At 33.2% G+C, this 24,340-nt stretch overlaps 1 protein-coding gene and 4 pseudogenes across 1 annotated transcript; all 5 read left to right on the plus strand.

Moving 5' to 3' along the window:
• The first annotated feature begins 2,581 nt into the window (after window positions 1-2,581).
• Window positions 2,582-4,026, plus strand: LOC120197831 (annotated as a pseudogene).
• Window positions 4,027-6,258: 2,232 nt separating this feature from the next.
• LOC120198476 lies at window positions 6,259-8,659 on the plus strand (annotated as a pseudogene).
• Window positions 8,660-14,239: 5,580 nt separating this feature from the next.
• LOC120198531 (premnaspirodiene oxygenase-like) lies at window positions 14,240-16,498 on the plus strand. Its single transcript, XM_039199841.1, has 2 exons — window positions 14,240-15,209; window positions 15,859-16,498. The coding sequence occupies exons 1-2, from the start codon at window positions 14,241-14,243 to the stop codon at window positions 16,483-16,485; spliced, it is 1,596 nt and encodes a 531-aa protein (XP_039055772.1). The 5' UTR covers window position 14,240; the 3' UTR covers window positions 16,486-16,498.
• Window positions 16,499-18,430: 1,932 nt separating this feature from the next.
• Window positions 18,431-19,127, plus strand: LOC120198477 (annotated as a pseudogene).
• Window positions 19,128-20,748: 1,621 nt separating this feature from the next.
• On the plus strand, window positions 20,749-22,420 carry LOC120198532 (annotated as a pseudogene).
• The last annotated feature ends 1,920 nt before the right edge of the window (window positions 22,421-24,340 follow it).

Genomic DNA, 24,340 nt, shown 5'->3' on the forward strand with positions numbered 1-24,340 from the left:
ATGAAAAATGTCGATTGTTTTCCTAATGCACTAATTGCATTTAGAGTACTATTGACTATTCCAGTAACGGTGGAATCTGCAGAAAGAAGTTTTTCAAAACTAAAGTTATTGAAGTCTTACTTACGGTCCACAATGTCACAAGAGAGACTTAGTGGATTGACATTGATAGCTACTGAAAACAATATATCGGAGAGTCTTGATTATAAAGAGCTAGTCAATAACTTTGCTTCCAAAAATGCTAGGAGAACGAATTTATTTGGAGAATATCTTACTTTGTATTTCACTTTATTACATAAAGATATTTTTTACCACTATTTAACGTTTTCTTATAGTTATAATAAATTTTGAAATATTAGTGAACTTCTTTATATATCTAATATTTTAATTTTAAAAGACCTATTTTACTGTTATGGCATAGGGCCACCAAAATTTACAAGACGGCCTTACCTAAAGATATCATATAATCCAGACGTCTTTTAAAAGTCGTAATGTATCCCAAACATCTTTCACAATACAATGTAATAATGATCTTAAATGGGAAAATAAAATTTTCAACTCTTATATGAGCAAATATTTTTTTCAATCTTATTATATAAGAAAATTTGTCAATAATAGTTTTGGATTATTATTTTAATAAATAAATCAAAATAAATATTATTTTCGTAAATTAACCCACACGAAGAGTTGCAGCCGAGACAATATGCAGACGTGGGCCTTGTCTTCGGGTCAAACTTGGAACACGTAACGTAATCAGTTACATAAGAAGGTCAACTATTATTATTGGAGCATTTTAATTAATTAAAGCAGACATGCGTGGAAGTCACGGTGACCAATTTCAAATGTCATTTTTGTCCTTTTCTTTTTCTAAAATTGCACTTTCCAGTTTCGAATCGTAAATTCGACAAGGCGTCATCGCCGACGTCACGACAGTCTCGAAATATTTTACTCCGCTGGTAAAAGCAACAACAAACTACACACATCACATTTAATTATGTAGAATTTCAGTTTAATTATTAATATTTAATTTTATTAATTGAATTATTTAAATATTTAAATGATTTTAATCAAATATTTATTATTAATATTTGATTTAAAGTAACAGTTAGTAAAATTAGTATAATTTTATATTTAATAATTATTTTCTTACATATTTTATTCATTTGATTTTTATTTTAAATTAATTTAAAGAATTTAATTCTTCATGTTTTGTAATATGATTTGAGGATTATATTTATTAAAATATATAAAATTGAATAAAAATTGAATTAATATACTATTAATTATAAAAATTTAAGATTAAATTAAAATAAAATATAAAATTTGAAGGTTAAATTTATTATTACACTAATTTGTTACGTTTTTCGGTTATGTGATTAATATGTAATTTTTTTATAGTCGGAGCTCAAAATATTTTCTTATAATTGGAAGAATATTTGTATGTTTTACCCAAATAAATAAGGTAAATTTATTTAACATTTGCATGAAAAAAGAAAAAAAAACTAAAACAAATAAATAAAATAGGATATAAATAAAATAATAGGGTAAACTACATATTCAATCATCTATTATTTCTACGATATTTTTTGGTTATCTAACAATTTTTTAATGATGGGTGACCAAAACAAAATCAAAACGTAACTTTATGTATGATTTTGAAAAAATAATTAGATGATCAAAATGAAATGATAAGAATAGTTGGATGACTAAGTATGTAGTTTACTCACAGTAATAATAAAGAATGAAATAGAGAGAGAAACAAATAAAGAAAAGACCACAAATAGCCATTGGCAGCGGGTATACCACATTTGAATCAAGTGGACTGCAACCCTCCATTCCTCATCTTTTTCATACTCCCTGTTCAACCATTCAATTTGAATGGCAAGAACCAATCTTAATTTTATTTTTCAAAAAACTTATTTTAGATTGTTATTTCAGTTTGTATTCTTATATATTCACATTTGTAGTTGAATGAATCAATTCAGTCCCTATATTAATAGAAAAATCAAATAAGATTATTATTTTTTTCAACAAAAAATATATTTATTGTTTAGAAAATGTCAATTAATGTTTAACAAAATTAATATTTTATAGCTTTTATAGTATTGCTAATGAAACAATTTTGGGTTGAACTGTAAATGAAAAAAATAATGTCATTTTTTAAATATTAAATATTTAAATTTATGTAAAAAAAGTAGAAGAATGGATTTGATTTCATCAATACAATAAAAGAAATTAATTGACCCATTTAGTAGTAGTGAGACTAAATTGATACGGTCCCTTTAATATAGGGACTTGAATTGTACTTTCACCAATAAAATATCCTTGATTCTATTTTTTTAATTTTAATCTAAACAAGTATAAGATAATTTGAGATATTAAACGTTGATACCATTGATATTCATATATAATTATATAATTGTGATGTGATTTTTTATATAAAGAATAACAAAATAAAAGCGAATACCAATTTGATCCTCAATAGATAGGGCAGCCTAAGGACTCTTATAAAATAATGTGCACCAAAGGCCAAAGTTCCCAGAGCAACCAGAAATTATTTTAATAATTTTTCTTTAACCTCTTTCTCCTATAAATCGTGATTCAAATCAAACACCAAATTTCCCAGGAAATCCCAGTTTCCATGAAAGTTCTGGCTACACCTAGACCTTTAACTCTCCTTTTATATACAAATTCTACTCGTTTCTCTTATCCATACTCTTCATCGATTTTCTCATCGACAAGTTATAGTAACAACCTACACCAATCCATGGCTGCTTGTGTTGGTACCTCGAGAATAACCAATCCTTCCCAAATATCTCAGCATCCTAACATGTCTCAACATGATGAAAATCATTTCAGGTATGATTTTGTTGATTTTCATGATGAAAATCGTGAATCAAGCGAATTTGTTGATTTTCCTTTTGAAGAAGAAGAGGAAGAAGAAGAAGCAGAGAAAGAAGTTGGTGCTTTATGGCTGAAAATGAAAGAAGTTGGTGCTTTATGGCTGAAAATGAAACAAGAACAAGGTTAGATGTTGAGCAAGAACCCATCTTGTCAAATTATTATTTCACCTCAATCTTGTCTCACAATTCATTAGAGAGTGCTTTAGCCAATCACTTGTCGATCAAATTATGCATTTCAAGTCTTCCTAGTACTACTTTATATGATATTTTCATGGCTGTGCTCGTGGAAGATCAAGGCATTATAGGAGCTGTAAAGGAAGATTTGAAAGCTGCTAAAGAAAGAGACCCTGCTTGTATAAGTAATGTGCATTGCTTTTTGAACTATAAAGGGTTCCTAGCATGTCAAGCACACAGGGTAGCACATAATTTATGGTCTCAAGGGAGGAACGTTTTGGCCTTGCTGATACAAAATAGGGTATCTGAGGTTTTTGCTGTGGATATTCATCCTGGAGCTAAGATTGGGAGTGGCATATTGTTTGATCATGCTACTGGTGTTGTTGTTGGAGAGACAGCTGTGATTGGAAACAATGTGTCGATTTTACATAATGTAACTTTAGGAGGAACCGGTAAGGCTTCTGGTGATAGACATCCAAAGATTGGAGACGGTGTTTTGATCGGTGCTGGTACTTGCATTTTAGGGAATATTAAGATTGGTGATGGAGCTAAGATTGGTGCTGGCTCTGTGGTGTTAAGGAAGTGCCACCGAGGACTACTGCGGTGGGGAATCCTGCTAGATTGGTAGGGGGAGGGAGAACCCTATAAAGCTTGACAAGATTCCAAGTTTCACCATGGATCATACTTCACACATCACTGAGTGGTCTGATTATGTTATTTAGAGGGACAATAATTTTCCTTCTTTAACTTTTGGAATTTCAACCTCCATTGGTTTGGTTTCGACTTTAGAGCCTTCTTATTTGTGTTATAAGAGAGAATTGAAGTTCTCCTATTGGCAAACGGTAGAGTTTCTAGTTGATAGCATATATGCTAAGCCGACTTTATTATGTTATTTATATAGGCCGCTTTGTTTTTAAGTACGATATAGTATATGCTCTTGTGGGAATTATGAGTTCCAATCATTGCCAGAGTGCATTGCAGTTGTACTTTTGCAGTTAATATGAGAGATCTATTTTGTTTTAATACCCGAGTAACTCAACAAAATTTAGTTTGGAACATGGTACTGAAACTTAAAAGAATGTTTAGTATTGTATCCTTTTGGATCAAAGCCTTAACTTAGATTTGAGAGCGACATTGATAAACAGTCCAGGGGCAGGGAGAAATAGAAGGGAATGATAGAATTTATGATGGCATGTCTTCATTACCATTTATTCTGTTGGTATTTACTGGCTAATGCATAGATTTTATGGTCCGAACGATATTTACTATGCCAAAAAAGGTTCTTTTTATGTTCAGATAAGAAAAAGGTTTTATTTTGTCATTATCTACTGCATTATACTACAAACTCTACCAAGATATTAATAATTAATACTTTATTGTTAAAGCGAGCCCTAGCTATGAAAACAATATAGTCAATTGATTGTGATATTTGAAAAGGAGCTAGTGATTTCATCAAGCCTTTTATTAGCATATGAATTTCGGGAAACATTTGTAAAATGCTTTGATTATAGCATACGAGTCAAGTGCAGAGTCTGGAGACAATAAGATTAGGGTTGATCGAGGTAAATTATGTAAAGCTATGGAATATTGTGAAAGTCAGATATATAGGTTACTTTAGTTCCTGTAAGGATTACAATAGGATAAAGCTTGATTCTTAACTATTGTGTTTTGACTATTAGTTCCCAGTCTCAGAGTTTTGATGTTTGAGCTGAATCTTGTCAAATTAAGCTATGATACATAAGAGTTGATAAGGTTGATCACATGTGTGCTTGAAATTTTAAGATGGTTGTCCTTGTATGCGATTATTATAGATGAGATTCATTTTTCAATGCCTCGATTCGAAAATTTTTAATTTTAAATGAGTTTTCTTCAATTTTCGAGGTTGAGTACTGTGTTCCCAGGTTTTCTGAGTGAAGTATTTGTCTTTTTTATTTTTTAAACCTATCTGGGATGTCATTGAAAGGAAACTGTATTATCCCAAGATGAGATTTTAGTGTGTTGGGCATTTCTTAACATGAAAGAGTCCCAAGTACCTAGGCTGGATGAGCTTATGTATATCATCAAAAAACTTTTCTCTAAATACTTAAATCAGGCTCTATTCGTACGGCGTGTGAAAAGATGCTTATAAAAAAGAAAAGGATTCTCCATGTATGTACAAAAATTTCAGTTTGGCCATGTGCTGGTCTCCGAGGTTAAGTTCATTAAAAGCATCCCTACAATTAGATGAAATAAATAATGCCTAAAGTCGGTCTTGATCAGCAGGCAGGTATCAAGATTTTCCATGCTGCATAAATTCAGAAGAAATGCAGATTCATCAAACACTTTTTCCACTGGTCTTGTAGAGATCTAGCATGGATAACCAATTCAAGTTGCTCCCGTTGTCCTTCACCTTCCTCGTGTTCATTTTCATGGTGTTTAAGCTACGGATGAGATCCAAAATAAAGGACTCTCCCAAAAATTTACCTCCTGCACCTCGGAAACTACATCTTATAGGCCACTTGCACCTTTTACTTTTCTATCTTCCCCATCACCGCTTGACCGAATTAGCCAAAAGGCATGGTTTCCTGATGCACCTAAAACTTGGTGAATTATCACACATTGTTGTTTCTTCTCCAGAGGCTGCTGAAGAAGTGATGAAAACACATGATATCAATTTTGCTACCAGGCCCTATCTCCTTCATGAAGAAGTCTTAACTTAAAGTTTTTCAGATATTGCTTTTGCGCCATATGGAAGTTACTGGAGGAAGCTTTGAAAAGTTTGCACATTGGAGCTGTTAAGCATGAAACGTGTACAATCATGCTGATCAATTAGAGAAGAGGTGTCAAGTTTGGTTATATCCATCTTTTCTAGTACAGGATTGGGAATCAACCTTGGACAAGCATTATGCAACTTATCATATAACATCACTTTGACTGCTTTTGCTGGAAGATGCAAGCAACATGAAGCATTCACTTCATTTCTGAGGAAAGCTGTTGAAGTTGGAACTGGTTTTAATATTACCGATCTGTTTCCTTCCATCAAATTGCTTCCTGTGATCAGTGGGACAAGAGCCAAGCTTGAAAGGTTGCACTGTGACATATACACAATGCTTGAAAGCATCCTTGAAGAACATAGAGCTAGCAATGCAAATCTGAAGGACAGTGTTGATGTAGCAGATGATCTAGTTGATGTTCTTTTAAACTTCAGTATCATGGAGGCCTTCGATTTCCCTTAACAACTGACAACATCAAAGCTATTATAATATCTTGCAAATTCATATATGTTAATATATATTCCCATAAATTTACCATGCTAGAAGATAAAATAAATTCTAGCTTGAGGTTTATGTCATTGGGAAGGAACATTTATGTATAATTCAAATACGAGACCTTGGTTTCTTCAGTTGCTTGAAATTTGTACAATGGTGTTTTGTACTTTAACCAAGTAGAACTGCTTTTCAGGACATGGTCATGGCTGGAACTGAGACATCTTCAACTACAGCAGAATGGGCAATGTCGAAAATGATGAAAAATCCTAGAATCCTGGAAAAAGCACAAGCGGAGGTGTGGCAAATCTATCATATAACAGGAGATGTCAATGAATCAAACTTCTTGAATTGAAGTACTTGAAGTTGGTTATCAAGGAAACTCTAAGATTGCACCCTCTTGTACCTTTGCTACTTCCAAGACAAAGTGATTGTGAATGCATGGGGACGGAAGAGATTCCAACTACTGGAATGAAGCCGAGAGGTTTAATACTGAGAGATTCATTGATAGTTCAGTCGACTACAAAGGGGCTAACTTCGAATATATTCCGTTTAGTTCTGGAAGGAGGATTTGTCCTGGCATGTCATATGGTATGGCTGTTGTTGAGATTTCCCTCGCACAATTACTGTACCATTTTGATTGGAGCCCCCCAATGGAATGAAAAATGAGGATCTCAGCATGAATGAGGCCTTTGGTATAACATCTGGAAAAGAAAGACATCTGCACTTGATCCCCACTCCTTACAACCCATCACCATGTGTTCCGTAGTTGTTGCATTGCAGATCCTCATTTCACATTCACATGGCAGCTGTTGCATCCTATTCCTGATATTTGGGTTCAATATTCTACTTTAAAGGGTATCGCCAGTGTAGCATTGAAATAGAAAACAATAATCAGATCTGTGGTTGGTGCATGTTAAAATTATTAGTTTCTTCTCCAGAGGCTTCTAAAGAAGTGTTGAAAACACATGATATCAATTTTGCTAAGAGTCCCTTTCTCCTTACTGCCGAGATTGTAATGCATAATTTTTCAGGTATTTCTTTTGCACCATATGGTGGTTATTGGAGGCAGATGCGAAAAGTTTGCACATCGGAATTGTTAAGCCTGAAACGTGTGCAGTCATTCCGATCAATCAGAGAAGAGCAGGTAACCAGTTTAATTAGATCCATCTTTTCTAGTATAGGATTGGAAATCAACCTTGGAGAAATGTTGTGCAATTTATCATACAACATCACTTTAAGTTCTGCTTTCGGAAAAAAGATGCAATCAACACGAAAGATTCCTTTCATTCCTGAAGAAATCTGTGGAAGCTTTAGGTGGTTTTAGTATTGCCGATCTGTTTCCTTCCATCAAATTGCTTCCCTTGATTAGTGGGATGAGACCCACACTTAAGAATTTTCACCATGATTTAGACACGATGCTCGAAAGCATTATCGAAAAACATAAAACTAGCAGTGCCGATCCGAAGGGCAGTGATGACGTAACAGAGGATCTAGTTTATGTTTTTTTGAAGCTTCAGAATCATGGAGGCCTTGAATTTCCCTTAACAACTGACAACATAAAAGGTGTTATCCTGGTCTGTAGTTCGATATCTCATATCTTGTGCACTTATATATATACATGTAACATCAAAAATGTTTTGAACTTTAACTTTGTAGAACTTTTTAGGACATTCTCATGGCTGGAACCGAGACATCTTCAACCACAGAAGAATGGGCGATGTCGGAAATGTTGAAAAATCCTAAGATTACACCCTCCTGCACCTTTACTACTTCCAAGTCTATGAAAGAACAGGGAATGTGAATGAATCAAACCTGCATGAATTGAAGTACTTGAAGTTAGTTATCAAGGAAGCTCTAAGATTACACCCTCCTGCACCTTTGCTACTTGCAAGAGAAAGTATGGAAAGATGTGAGATTAATGGATAAAAGATACCAGCCAAGACCAAAGTGATTGTGAATGCATGGGCAATGGGAAGAGATTCCAACTACTGGAATGAAGCCGAGAGGTTTAATCCGGAGAGATTCACCCATAGTTTGGTCGACTATAAGGGCACTAACTTCAAATATATTCCGTTTGGTGCTGGAAGGAGGATGTGTCCTGGCATGTCATATGGTACGGTTGTTGTTGAGCTTGCCCTTGCACAATTACTGTACCATTTTGACTGGAAAGTCTCAAACGGAATTAAAAATGAGGATGCGGACATGATTGAGACCTTTGGAATTACAGCTAGAAGAAAAAGAGATCTGCACTTGATTCCCATTCCTTACCACACAACACCATGTGTTAAGAAATATATGAGGGACGATCTCTTTGTAATGCATGTGAAACGATTGTGAAAATACATTTCACATAGCAGTTGTCGCTTAATTCCTGTGAAGATTGCACTCTATACTGCATATATTCAGAAGAAATGTAATTTCATACACACTTTTTCCACTGGTTTTGCATAGTCCTACCATGGATAAACCAATTCAAGTTGCTCCCATTGTCCTTCACCTTCCTTGTGTTCATTTTCACGGTGTTTAAGCTATGGACGAGATCCAAAATAAAGGACTCACCCCCAAAATCTACCTTCTGCACCATGGAATCTCTCTTATAGCGCATTTGCACCTTTAACTAGATCCCACGTGTAAGAAAATTAGTATATATACACACACCATATTATTGTTAACAATGTGAGTGAAGAAATATTTTATTTAAAAAATATATTTATAAAACTTTATTCAATAAATAATTATGGGTAGGTAAAAGATTTTTATATAAATTATTATTAATCTTGCATCCGATCAGAAGTTCTTTTATTTTAAATAATATTTTAAAATTATATATTTTAATTAAAAAAGTTTTTGATTAACTCATAACATTAACTCAAGAGTTTTATACATGGTATACATATACAAAATTTGTACAAGCATTAGAAGTAACCAAAAGAAAATAAAAGGCTGAACCTGAAAGCTGTATAATTTCTGGGATATGGCCCATGGGTACATTTTTTTTAAAGATAAAGTACACCAATCGTAATCCGATTATAAAATATTATTTTATTAAGTTTTTTTTATTATTAAAAATTATAAAAATGATATTTTAACTATAGAAGTTTATTAATTATTTAAAATTATAAAATAGTTACTCAACTATTCATTATATTCTAAATTCGTTCTTTTTCGTTAAAAAATAATGGTCGAATGAGATTGACGTTAACATGCTGATTGATATATGATAGTCGTTTAAGATTATGAGATCATATATTACCACGTCTCGATCAACAAATTAACGTCCAACTCAGACTGTCATCAAATTTTTTGATGAAGAAAGACGAGTTTAGAAAATAATGAATAGTTAAATGATCATTTTGTCATTTTTAATAGTCGAGGGATTCAACAAAACAACACACAATAACCGGGAGACTATTTTATAACTTTTAATAGTTGAAAGATTCAATAAAATAATATTCTATAGTCGATGAATCATTTATGCACTTTATTTTTTTAATAATTTATAATGTTTATAAAATAATATCTATTCAAAATCTTTCTTAAGAACATACGTAGACTTTATAAAAACACATATTCCAACTTCAAACTTTTAAAGAGAATAAAACTTATTTTAACCACTAACATCAGTAGATGATTTATTAACGGTTAAATGGACTTATAAAGGGACCAGTTTTGAACTTATCCCGTTGTGTCCTGGTATGTTGATGGTATTGCAAGTGTTGAGTTACCTCTTGCACATAGGGATGGGAATAGATTAAGTTGGATCAGATTTTTGGTTCACTTGATTTGACCCGAGAATAATGACCTGATTCGATATTAAATAATAATAAAAATATTATTTTTATTCAATAAAAATAGTGATTTAATTGAAAAATATTATATATAGAGAGATATTATTGTAATTATCCTTAAATATATAAGATACAATCATATTTTTTCAGGTCGGGTTGAGTTGGGTATTTTTCACCCTAAACTCAAATCCAACCCGACTCCAAACACAACATTTAAAAAACCTAACCCGACCTAACCCGAATCTAACAACTTAAAAAAAATCAATCTAATTCAATCGAGTCAAAATCCATCGAATTCAGGTAATATACCCATCCCTACTTGCACATCCGCTCTATCATATTGATTTGAAACTTATGAGGTAAGAAAGCTAGAAGATATTGACATGGATAATGTTTTCAATTTGATGTGATATAAATTAATAAAAATATAAATTCAGAACAATAAGAAAAAGAAAATTTAATTGCAAGAAATTTATTTTCTTTGATACTGATTATCAGTAGAAAATCTATTGAAAAGATTTATATTAAACAAGTTTATGCTATGATCAAGTAATTATTTTTATAAGTAAACATTGAGATTAGAGTTAAAAATTAAATTGCTTTTGTATATCTTTTTGTATTCTTTTACTTTTAATATCTGTAAAAAATTTCTTTTTATGGACATAATTTTTATTTTCAAAATATCTTTTACATAGATCTTAATACTTTTTATTATTATTTTATATATCATATTCGTTATTGTATCTTTATTAAAATAATTAAAAGAATCAACCCTCAATTGATCTAGTAAGATGAAACATTGAATCTATTAAGTAAGGTTAGGGGTTCGAATCTTGATATTTGCGAATGAAACAAACTAGATTAGTAGGATCACTATAGTCTCTCCAGAATTAGATCTAGATTAATCAATTAATAGATCGAATACAATAATTATAAAAAATCAAAAGAAAATGAAAGCTTGAACTTGTAGGCTGTATAATTTCCATTTATAGTGTATGGGCGATGGTCAGTGTGGCAGGTAAGGTTTGGATCATTGGATGTATAATGTATTATAATTTTAGCAAAGAAATAAGATATAAAATAACCTGATTGCGATTCAAAGAATGAAGCAAATATTTACGACAAAGATGGTTTGTCTTCTTGTGATTTTTTAACTCCTTTATGCACACTTTCCAATGGGGAGTGCTGATTCTTTTTTAAAAAATTATAAACATAAAATATATAAAAACAAAATAAATCGTGATAGCAAATCCCTGACCTACTGATAACAGGCATTGGGAACATATCCATACATATTATATACCACATCTGCATAACTCAGAAGAAATGCAATTTCATCAGCACTTCTTCCACTAGTCTTGCATAATTCTACCATGGATAACCAATTCAAGTTGCTCCCGTTGTCCTTCACCTTCCTTGTTCTCGTTACCACATGTTGTATTTCCGTTCAGTTCACTTTGGTCATATACTAAAATCATTTTGATATTCGTAGTTGATTTATCTCACGAATATCCACTTCTTAATATCGAATGCGCTCTAGCGTTGTGCTGAGCTGAGTAATACAATAATTATCATCAATTCAAACTTGAGGAGACGAACAAACATTCAAGTGGTACCTATGCTATTCGGGTACTGTCATAGCATTAGCGTTGGTAAACTCACTTAAGTTGAGTTCCATAACTTTTAAGGGTAGTACAACATCCATGTTTATTTGGATTCCTTAATGAATCCAAAACATTTACTTAGTCTAGGCCACAAGGGCATTTTGGTCATTTTGGTGCTCAATGTTTTGCCATTCATTCAAAGTTTGAGGATATCTATTCATTCCTGAGCTTGGTGATATTCTTGAGTTATTTATATTACAAGGGTATTTTGGTCATTTTACAGATCCAATGTATTTCAATCATTTTCTTCCGTCCGATCTTATTATTTAATCTTATCACTTACTTTAGTCATTTCAAACAATTCTGACCAAAGAGCACCTTCGATAAATCATTCTTCAGGTATTTACTTAATTTGGTAATTTCCAAGTTAAATCTCTTTTCAAATGTTACTAACGAATTTTCAGAAATTTTCTATACAAATGTAGGATCTCAACAATCAAATCAATAATTTATCGGTTTAAAAACAAATTCTCAGGTTACTCTCTCATTCAGAGTCAACTTGGACTATTTTCACATCTCAAGGGCACTTTCGTAATTTTGCACCCATATACTTTTGGTATTAACTCTTAACAAAAATAAATATAGTTTAGAGATCCTATGCTTAATTGCTTACCCAAACATTATCGGATCTTGAAATGATTCCTTAACAAACTTCTATTATCTTGCATAAACCATTTTGGGGTTAAAAACTGACAATCCAAATTTTCCAACATAACTAGCATTTCTTATGCATATTTGTAGTTTTATTATATCAATATGTCTTTTCAGAATTATTAATCAACTTCCAGGGATAATTCTTGTCATTCTATAACATAGGGGTATTTTCATAATTTTACCTAATCGAAGTATTCTCATAATCTAACATCCAAGTACCTTTAAATAGATAAATTATAATTCACAATTTCAGAACTGATTTCTTTATCACTCAATCACTGAATTTGTAATTCAATAGAGTCTGAACTAATTTATCACTTAAACCGTATTCGATTCGAATCCATCCATAATCAAACAGACATAATAGACCAATCATATACATGTCCATGCATTTATCCATTATCAACATGTTCCATAAAGCATAAAGAGGTAGTAATGTATTACCTCGATTTCCGTATAATAATGATAGACCCCAAAAACATATTCAAAACGTCAAAAAATGTCAGAATAGGTATACCCGGTCAAAGTTAAAAGTCGTTTAATGCCCGGTTAACGCCGGTCAAAGTTCTGGTCAACAGTGGTCAACGTCGGTCAAGTCAACAGTCGGCCGTTTTACACGAATATAACCCTAACCGAAATTAATTACAAAATTAGCCACCTTCTATAAATATTTACAAAACTAACACTCGCGTTTTTACACAAATAGCACCTAAACAGAATTTAATTACAAAATTAACACCTGCGGCGAGACGATGCCCACTCTCAGGGGGTGGTGCGTGTTTCTCGTGAACAATGATACGGTGTCGAAAAATTCCTAAAAGTTATTTTAAGTGATTTTGAGGCATTTACAAAGCTTGGTTTACAATTTTGAACGATGGAGAGTTCGATTTCAACAAATCCAAAACTTTGACCGCTTCACCTCCTCATGTGCCGCTGCTGACGGAGATAATGAGGACACCGGTAGACTTGGATCACGATGGTGTGGGAAGTGTCGAAAACGGATGGTAGGATTGTCGTGAATTGACGAAAAATCAACTGAAATCGAGTTAAAACCGACGATACTTCCAACTGAAATTAACGACGAACGACGACGATTCATAACGAAAGGTTTGAGGGGTTTTGTTCATCAGTTGACAACGAACACGATGGTGGTTTCAATTCGTCAATCGGACGCCGGAATATGAGTAGATCGGAGTTCAAAGAGAGATTGAGGGAAAGAGGAAAACTAGAAAAATACAACCCGCAACACGGGGAGAGTTTATAATTCTCTCCTAAAGAAAAATGGTTAAACTATGAGTTTAGCCACTGAACTTTCTACACTTCTTAAAATGGTCTATTAACTTTACGATTTTACAATTTAATCCTTAATTTTCTTCCAAAATACCAATTAAAATCACCATTTTAAAATTTCTAAAATTTAACCTAAATTGGGGTGTTACATATAATTTATAGGATATGAGAAACGGGCGGAGCAGGTGAGTTTATGATGTATTTTAGCAAAGTGATTACTTGTATAATAACCTGATTGTGATTCAAAGATGGTTTGGCTTCTTGTGATTTTCTTTAATTCCTTTATGCATACTTTTCTATTGTTTTGTTTAGAGTGGGTAATGTCATAAATCATAAAAGATCCAAAGCTTATGAAATTGGTGCAAAAGTTAGATTCTTGTTGGAAGATATGCTAGGTACTGTCCGGATGCTGAAAATCTTTACCGCATGATAATATATAGAAAAATTTTCGTAAAAATAAAATATATAGAAACAAAATAAACGTGATAATATTGGTAACACATTCATACAGTTATATACCGCATGCTCCATAAATTCAGAAGAAAAGCAATTTCATCAACACATTTTCCACTAGTCTTGCGTAGTTCTACCATGGATAACCAATTCAAGTTGCTGCCATTGTCCTTCACCTTCCTTGTTCTCATTATCACAGTGTTTAAGCTATGGATGAGATCCAAAATAAAGGAATCCCCCAAAAATCTACCTCCTTCCCCATGGAAACTACCTCTTATAGGGCACTTGCACCACTTAATCTTCTCTCTTCCCCATCACCGCTTGAGGGAATTAGCCAAAAGGCACGGTCCCGTGATGCACCTTCAACTCGGTGAATTATCACACGTTGTTGTTTCTTCTCCGGAGGCTGCGAAACAAGTGCTGAACACACATGATATCAATTTCGCTAACAGGCCCTTTCTCCTTGTTGCAGAAATCATATGGTATAATGGTTCAGATATTGCTTTTGCATCATATGGAGACTCCTGGAGGCAGCTTCGAAAAGTTTGCACATTGGAGCTGTTAAGTACGAAACGTGTACAGTCGTTCCGATCAATCAGAGAAGAGCAGATATCAAGCTTGATTAGATCAATCATTTCCAATGCCGGATCGGAAATCAACATTGGAGAAATGTTATTGAACTTGTCATACAACATCACTTTAAGGTCTGCTTTTTCCGGAAGATGCAAGCAGCATGAAACTTTTATTTCAACTCTAAGGAAAGTTTTGGAAGCTTTACATGGTTTTAGTATTGCTGATCTGTTTCCTTCCATCAAATTGCTTCCCGTGATTAGTGGGATGAGAGCCAAACTTAAGAGGCTTCACCATGAGTTAGACACGATGCTTGAAAGCATCATTGAAGAACATAGAGCAAGCGATGCAAATCCGAAGAACAGCGATGATGTGACAGATGATCTAGTTGATGTTCTTTTGAATCTTCAAGATCATGGAGGCCTTGAATTTCCGTTGACAACCGACAACATCAAAGCTGTTCTCCTGGTTGGTTTGATATTTCATATCTTGCAAAAATTTTTAGCCATTATATAAAAAAAATCTTCAAATTATACCTCTTCTCCCATTTAATAATCTAAATTTTTTTCGATCAATTTAAGTGCATAAGGTTACAGCCGTTATCATTTAGATGCATAAATCATTACAACCGTTAAAATTTTTTATTGAAAAACAATCAACTAATCAACATTTGGCACGCAACTTAATTTCTTATTTATTTTAATTTTTAAAAAATAAAATTCATATATTTCATAAAGAATTCTTAACTTCTCTTACTTTTCATAAAATACCCCAAGTCCTTCCATTACCCTGGAGACCACCATCACTGTCGGCTATCACTGACATCTGTTGACCACTCACCCAATAATAATTTTAATTTTCTTTAATTAAATAAGATTTTTAAAAGTTTTATAAACGTGTCACATGTCTTGACATAATTTTTTTAATGTATGTTACGATCTAGATGCCTAAATGATAATATTAACAACGTTAGATACTTAAATGAAAAAAAGATATGGTATAAGCATTTTTCTTTCTTTTTTTGGTACAAGCAAAGCTTACATTACATAAATGGGGAAGGGGATGTCTTGCATATATATCCTGTAAGTTTTGTAGTTTAACAAAGAAGAATTTTCAGGACATGCTCATGGCTGGAACCGAGACATCTTCAACTACAGTAGAATGGGCAATGTCGGAAATGATAAAAAATCCTAGAATCATGGAAAAAGCACAAGCCGAGGTGAGACAAGTCTATGAAAGAACAGGGAATGTGAATGAATCAAACCTTCATGAATTGAAGTACTTGAAGTTAGTTATCAAGGAAACTCTAAGACTACACCCTCCTGTACCTTTGCTACTTCCAAGAGAAAGTATGGAAAGATGTGAAATTAATGGATATGAGATACCAGCCAAGACTAAAGTGATTGTGAATGCATGGGCAATTGGAAGAGATTCCAACTACCGGGATGAAGCCGAGAGGTTTAATCCAGAGAGATTTATTGATAGTTCGGTCGACTATAAAGGCACTAACTTTGAGTTTATCCCGTTTGGTGTTGGAAGGAGGAAGTGCCCTGGCATCACATATAGTTTGGTTGTTGTTGAGTTTTCCCTTGCAAAATTGCTTTACCATTTTGATTGGAAACTCCTTAATGGAATAAAAAATGAGGATCTGGACATGTCTGAGGCCTTAGGCGTTACTGTTAGAAGAAAAAGATATTTGTGCCTGGTTCCCATTCCTTACAATGCACCAGCATCTATTCAATAGTTAGAATATATATCATGGATGAAATCTTTGTAAAACCAGTGTGTTGACGAAAACGGGTAAAGAAAACGAAAGAACACGAGAATTTTACGAGGTTCGGCAATGTGCTTACGTCCTCGGTGCCTAGGCGGCGCTAGAATTTTATTTAATGATATTTTAGGTCTAGGTTACATCTCTATTTATAATAGAAAACCCAGGTACATAATTACAAAATCAACCCTGTACCGTACCGCAGGGGCTACGCCCCCGCACCCCCAACCCACATAATTTGTAACCCCACAACGAGCCATACCTAACAAATCTCCACCTTGGCGAATATCCTGCCCCTTGGAAACTTCAATGTGGGTTGGGTTACCTTGCTTCTTTAACAACTCGAAACATTCAACAAGTCCAAGCAATGCTTGAACTTGTCTGTCGTAACTCGCTTGGTGAACATATCAGCGGCATTCTCATCAGTATGTACCTTCTGAAACAAAACCTCTCCAGATGCAACCAACTCTCTGATCTTGTGGAACCTTACATCAATATGTTTAGTTCTAGCACGATGCACCTGATTTTTAGCCAAGTGAATAGCACTTTGATTATCACAAAGCAACTGAACTCCACCTTGTTGAACACCCAACTCCTTCACTAAACCAGTAAGCCATAAAGCTTCTTTTGCAGCTTCAGCCGCTGCCATGTATTCAGCTTCAGTTGTAGATAGTGCCACGACAGATTGAACAGTAGACTTCCAGCAAATAGGCCCTCCACCAAGAGTAAACACATACCCTGTCGTAGATCTTCTATTATCCAAGTCACCTGCATAATCTGAATCCACATATCCTACAACCAAAGGATTATCCCGCTGACTCCCAAAAACAATTCCATGTCCCACAGTACCCTTTAAGTACCGAAAGATCCACTTGACTGCATCCCAATGTTGCTTACCAGGTTTAGACATGTACTTACAAACTTGACTAACAGCATGAGCTAAATCAGGACGAGTACATACCATCGCATACATCAAGCAGCCAACAGCATTAGAATACGGAACCTTTTCCATATTTTCAGCTTCCTTATCTGTCTTAGGGCACTGTTCTGATGAGAGCTTAAAGTGATTCGCCAATGGAGTGCTAACTGGTTTCGCGCTGCTCATCGCAAACCTTTCTAGCATTTTCTCAACATAACCCCGTTGAGATAGCCGCAGTTTCCTTGAGTCTCTGTCCCTGCAAATTTCCATTCCAAGAATTTTCTTTGCAGCACCTAAATCTTTCATATCAAATTCCTGACTCAATAAAGTTTTCAAACCGATAACATCATCCATGTTCTTCGCAGCAATCAACATATCATCAACATACAGTAATAGAAAAATAAAAGAACCATCATCAAGGCTCTTAACATAGACACAACAATCATACTCACATCGGTTGTAGCCAATCTTGATCATATAGGAGTCAAACCGTTTATACCACTGTCTCGGAGACTGTTTTAACCCGTACAAAGATTTCTTCAATCTGCAAACTAAATGCTCGTTTCTAGGTTGAGTGAAACCTTCAGGTTGCCGCATGTAGATCTGCTCCTCTAAATCACCATGCAAAAAAGCAGTTTTAACATCCATCTGCTCTAAATGCAAATCCCAACTAGCCACCAATGCAAGTACTGAATTTTATTCAATGATATTTTAGGTCTAGGTTACATCTCTATTTATAATAGAAAACCCTGGTACATAATTACAAAATCAACCATGTACCGTACCGCGGGGGCTACGCCCCCGCACCCCAACCCACATAATTTGTAACCCCACAACGAGCCATACCTAACACAGTGAGAAGATTATCAAATCATATTTCACTTGGCTGTTGTTGCTTCTGTTCTTAATTTGAAATTGTGATGATCTGTGTGTATTTATTATGTAAAATTGGAGAACAAAAAACTACCAAATGAGATATTAAAGCATATTTTAAGGGCAATGGTGTTGATCAATGTGTATGTAGTGTGTGATATTAAGTTTTATTGGGTCAATCTTTTCCAATACAGTATCGGAAATCAACATTGGGGAAATGTTATGCAACTTGTCATAATTTACTGAAGCTGAACATGAACACTTTTGCAAATATTCCTTTAAGGTCACACACTGTTGATGACATCAAGGAGGCCTTGAGAAAGGATAATAAGCAACGATTTAGCCTAATGGAAGGACGAGGGGAGCTTCTGATACGTACGTGCGCACCAAGGTCACACAGTGGAGTCCGAAAGCTTATTAAAAGAAATCCTTTCAGCTGCTGAAGTGCAAGTTTGCGTACATGGAACCTAGAAGAGGAATTTAGAATCAATTTTAGAGTCAGGTTTGAAGCGCATGAAATGATTGCATGTCCACTTCTCAAGTGGCTTGCCGAGTGATGGTGAAGTGATAAGTGGTATGAGACGAGATGTTAACATTTTGATCTATCTCAGTGTTAGAAAAGCTTTGGAAGAAGGAATGAAGCTGTACATTTCAGACAATAAAGATCTTGACTGGGGTTTGATGGGGTGGGGCATGTAAGAATTTTGAGAAGATAGAATCATGGCCGGATTGACGACCTACCTTTGTCAAATGTCGAAAATTGAATGACGAAGGATCAATTTTGTTCTCTCTTTATCGAACGTTGGTTTATATGTTTGTTTAGTATTTTTTTTATACTTGAAGATATGTTTATTTACGAAATCAAAAATAGTAAAATTATACCGCTAATTCTTAAAATTCATAGTTTAAACACCAAATTTTACTGTGTTCAATAAAAATAATGAAATTATAAATTATTTTTATATTATAAAAATTTCAATAAAATATAAATAAAATTTATTTTAATTAAATAAACAATATTTTAATTCAACTTTTTTATTGATTCTTTTTCTCAGCTCTAATTGTAGAGCGAGCAATATAAAAAATGCTAATACATCCAAAAGTACAATTTTCTTAAGAAACATATATTTTGAAACTATTTAAAACTAATTGTTAAAATAAAAATTACAAAAATTTCATATCAACATGCAAAAATGAATTAATAAATCCTTAGCCTCCAATATCCTTGACTTGAGTATTTTATTGCCGGGTAAGTGGGTATTTATGACTCCATCAATCGCTTGCATTATATCCTACAAACACTTGCATCATTTTTCCATTATTTTCTTCATTTATATTAATTTATTTGCCCACTTCTTGACTAGGGTAGGGATAGATTGAACAAGGACGGCTGAGAATAGTCGTTTACTTAAAATTTTAAATTATAATATATTCTAATTTTGTTATATTTTTATTATTAATATATTTTTGTTTTCTCTAAAATTTTAAAAAAATTATTCCATCCTAAACGAGTGAGGGTTCAACTTGAACAAATACTTTGGGAATCAAATGGGCAACATTTGTTTGCTTCACTTCTTCAACAGTTGTAGGTTGGGCTAAAATCAGTTGGGTTCATTTTGATTTTTATTTTTTATCTTAATTTTGAGTTTTGATTTTTTTTAACTTTATTTTCATAAAAATGTATTTATTTTACGAGTTTAAAGTATTATTTAATAATTTTTAAACTCTTTTGTCAGTATAAATTTTTATTAAAAAACAATTTTCAAATAAATAAAAAGGGATGAATAAATCCTTGGCCTCCCAACCGCTTTGACTTATTTATTGTAATATTGTCAAGTTGGTATTTATGATTCCTATCAATGTCCTGCATTCTGTTCAACGAACACTTGCATCATTTGACCATTATTTTCCTCATTTTATATAAATAATTTGCTCAATTATTGACTGGGGTCCTTCAATTTGAACAATTACTTTGAAAATCAAATAATTGACGTCATAAAATTAGTGAGAAAGTGGATTCCCTCCTTAAAATCAAATCCCAATAACAAATTGATTATTAATAGCACAAATAGCCTATAAAGTTTATCTAATTTCTAATAAGATTATTTTACACTTTAAAGTTTTATTTATTAGACTCATGGGGTGATCTCAATAATAAAATATTTATAAGGTGTACAAATATTCTTAATAGGTTAAAAAATCGATAAAATTAATTAAGGTATGATCATCTTAAAATATTTAAATTTTTAAAAAAAATTTAAGAGTAAAATTAACTACGATAATAAAGTTAGAATGCCGCTAACAATAATTGTAAACTGATTTTTCTATAGCATTGAATGCCAAGATTTTATTTCAATCCTATCAAATAATTGAATTCATAGTATAAATAAAGAATTCCTCCACTCAGAAATACTCATTCTCTAAACAAGGAGGAACAGTGGATGTCAAATCTACTCCTCTAGATTTCATGGAGTTTCAGTTCATCACCATCCCGTTTATCACCTTAGTTTTCTTGTTCATGGTTACGAGAATTGTAAGCAAAACAAAACCCAAAAACTCTATAGTTAGGAACCTCCCTCCTGGACCATGGAAGCTACCTTTGATAGGCAACATGCACCAACTGGTTAGCGCTTTGCCCCATCAAACCCTAAGAGATTTAGCCAACAAATATGGAGCTCTAATGCAGCTTCAGCTCGGTCAAGTTCCAACCATCGTGGTTTCATCTGCAGAAATAGCAAAGGAGATTATGAAAACCCATGATCTCATTTTCTCCCAAAGGCCTTACGTCCTTGCAGCTCAAATCATGGCTTACAATTCTACAGCAATTATTTTTACACCGTACGGGAACTATTGGCGACAAATGAGGAAAATCTGCATGATGGAGCTTTTAGGTGCAAACCGAGTCCAATCGTTCCAATCAATCAGAGAAGAAGAGGTGTCGAATCTCATCGAATCGATATATATCAATCAAGGTTCTCCGATCAATCTTAGCGAGAAAATTTATTCCATGACGTACGGTATAACGGCACGGTCAGCTTTGGCAAGAAAAGCAAAGAGCAAGTGGAATTCATAAGGATCATGGCGGAGCTTGTGAAGCTAGCTGGTGGGTTTTGTTTATCTGATATGTATCCTTCCAGTGAATTCCTTAAACTCATTAGTGGAATGAGGATTAAGCTAAACAAGCTACATCGGGCTTCCGACAAGATCCTTGAAAACATTGTTAATGAGCACAAAGACAAGAGAAACCAGACAGGAGGAGGAGGAGGGTGCAATGACGAACAAGAAGACCTTGTCGATGTCCTCCTTAAAATACAACAGCAAGGTGACCTTGAATTTCCTCTCACAAATGACAACATAAAAGCAGTCATCCAGGTTAGTATTATGCAAGGTGATTTTATGTTGATTGCTTTGATTATTTTTTTCCGCTCACGCCTCACAAACTCTTAACATACACGTTTCCAGGATGTGTTCGGGGCGGGGAGTGAAACGTCGGCAACCGTAGTAGAATGGACAATGTCCGAACTGTTGAAAAACCCAGAACTATTGAGGAAAGCACAAACAGAAGTAAGACAGGTTTTTGCTGACAAAAAGGGTGCTGTAGTAAACGAATCAAGGATTCAAGAACTGAAATTCTTAAAATCAGTAGTTAAAGAAACGTTGAGACTACACCCTCCCGGACCACTTTTGGTTCCAAGAGAATGCAGTGAGGATTGTATGATCAAAGGGTACGAAGTCCCAGCTAAAACCAAAGTAATCATCAATGCTTGGGCTATTGGAAGAGATCCGAGTTACTGGGAAGAAGCTGAGAAATTTGATCCCGAAAGATTTATGAAGAGTTCCATTGATTTTAGAGGAACTAATTTTGCCTACATTCCATTTGGTGCTGGAAGGAGGATTTGCCCTGGTATTACATATGCTTTGCCCAATATTGAGTTGCCACTTGCAAATCTATTGTATCATTTTAATTGGGAGCTCCCCAATGGACTTAGGGGTCAAGATTTAGATATGACTGAGTCTTTTGCCTTAGCTGTGAAAAGGAAGAATGATTTGTACTTAATCCCAACCCCTTATCATGTTTGAACTCACTACGGCCTATTAAATAAATTAGAAGATTAAACTGGGTTAGAAAGATTATCCGCATGGATAATAAATTTTTATAATATATGATCTGAATTAATCGATCGGTAAATAAGATTTGTTGGTGTTTTTACTGTTTTATTATTAGTTTAAGCCTTAAGGTTATATTAGATGATTTTTATTTGATATAATTATTACAAATTAATTAACAATATATTACAAAAATCATTAATAATTATCAAAATGAGGTTATAAAACTATCAAATGTTCTAAAGAAGTCACTGGGAAAGTTTTTGGAGGGTTGATGATATGGTAAGAAATTAGGATGAGATTTTAGGATTAATTTGTTTAATTTTAAAATTAATATATTTTCAAAAATATTTAAATCATAAAAATTGAACAATAAAGATTTAATTCACTAATTTTAAATTTATTATAATTCAAAAAATTAATTAGACCAAAAAAGTTAAGAAGCATAACTGAATTTCATTAATTGTAAAGTTGACAGAAACCTAAAAAATAAATAACCCACCAAATTTTGGTTAAATTCAATTTTCAATGTGTTTAATCTTTTTTACTTCATTTGATTTAAGTTTTAAAATATGAATATTATTAATGCAATATATTATATTTATTTATTTATTTACGATCAAAAGTGAGAAAAAATTAGGTCAATAATGCAGGTAAAATAACTAATTAGATACCTTCAAATTTATTTTGGGATTTAGGCCATTTGTAACAGTGTTTGTAGAACTCGTCATGTTTCATAAAATATATTAAAAATTAGAACTCGTCATATGATATGGAATAAAATTGAATGTAATTTGTCACGTCCTTGTGATAAGTTTCAATTTTTTAATATATTTTATGAAACTTATCATGCCTACATGATGAATTTCACGTGTACTGTAACAAATGACCTAAATTCTAAAATAATTATTTATCTATTCTTATTTTTTTTAAAAATTTTCCCGCCTGTAATATTGCCCTAGTTTTGCCAAATTTAAAAGCTTGTCGGTTAATAAGCCATATATATTATATCTGGGGTAAATCAATTTATAGTCCCTAAAATTCCACAATTCTCTTTAATTTAACCTCTAAACTTTTCTCATATTAGCCCTGAGTTTAACCACTTTTTTCCCCTTATTTTCAATCTTTTAAATGATATGATACTGCAAGAGTATTACATTTGCAGAGTGTCATAAAAAGGTGTTAAAATGAAAGGGAAAAAAAGGTTGTCAGGTTTAGGGATTAAATGAACTAAAAAGAACTTAAGGATCAAATTGAAAATAAATGTCAAATTAAGGGACAAAAGTTGCTTTATCCCAACATACATTTGTAAGCTAGATTTAAGTGGCTTCCAGCTTCCTCTTTCTTCATCAACACTACCGAAGTGGTAATTTTTCCATTTGGTCCAACCTTTTCTAAATTACAAGGAAAACACTAGAAAAAGGAAGATGGACCCTTGGTTACTCTGTAAGGACTTCAACTTATTTATTATAGGGGAACTTCATTCATGGGAACAAATGTTTTTTTTTTCCATTAATGACCAGAATATAATCAATAAAATTATATAATTATGATAATTAATCATTAATTATAAAAACCGATAAAGCAATATTATGACTACAAGCTTTTGTTTTGCTACTTTAGAAATCCAGGTGTTATCATGATTATTTTCTTAAGAGAAAATAACCTCATTGACTAAAAATGCCTTATAATATACGATTTTAACCAACTTTTTTTTTGGATTTGCCAAAATGACCAACTAAATCGCAATGCGATCGATAATTCGCAACGCGATCTCCGGTATCGCAAATCAGTTTCCAGATTCGCAACGCAAACTTTGACTATCGCAATGCGAACTTCGACTATCGCATTACATATTCCAAGTTCGCATTGCGATAGTCGACTATCGCATTGCGATTTACATATTCGCAATACCGTCGTTACGATTTG

This window comes from Hibiscus syriacus, unplaced genomic scaffold, assembly GCF_006381635.1.
Source record: "Hibiscus syriacus cultivar Baekdansim isolate YM2019G1 unplaced genomic scaffold, ASM638163v2 tig00117056_pilon, whole genome shotgun sequence".
Lineage (NCBI taxonomy): Eukaryota > Viridiplantae > Streptophyta > Magnoliopsida > Malvales > Malvaceae > Hibiscus > Hibiscus syriacus.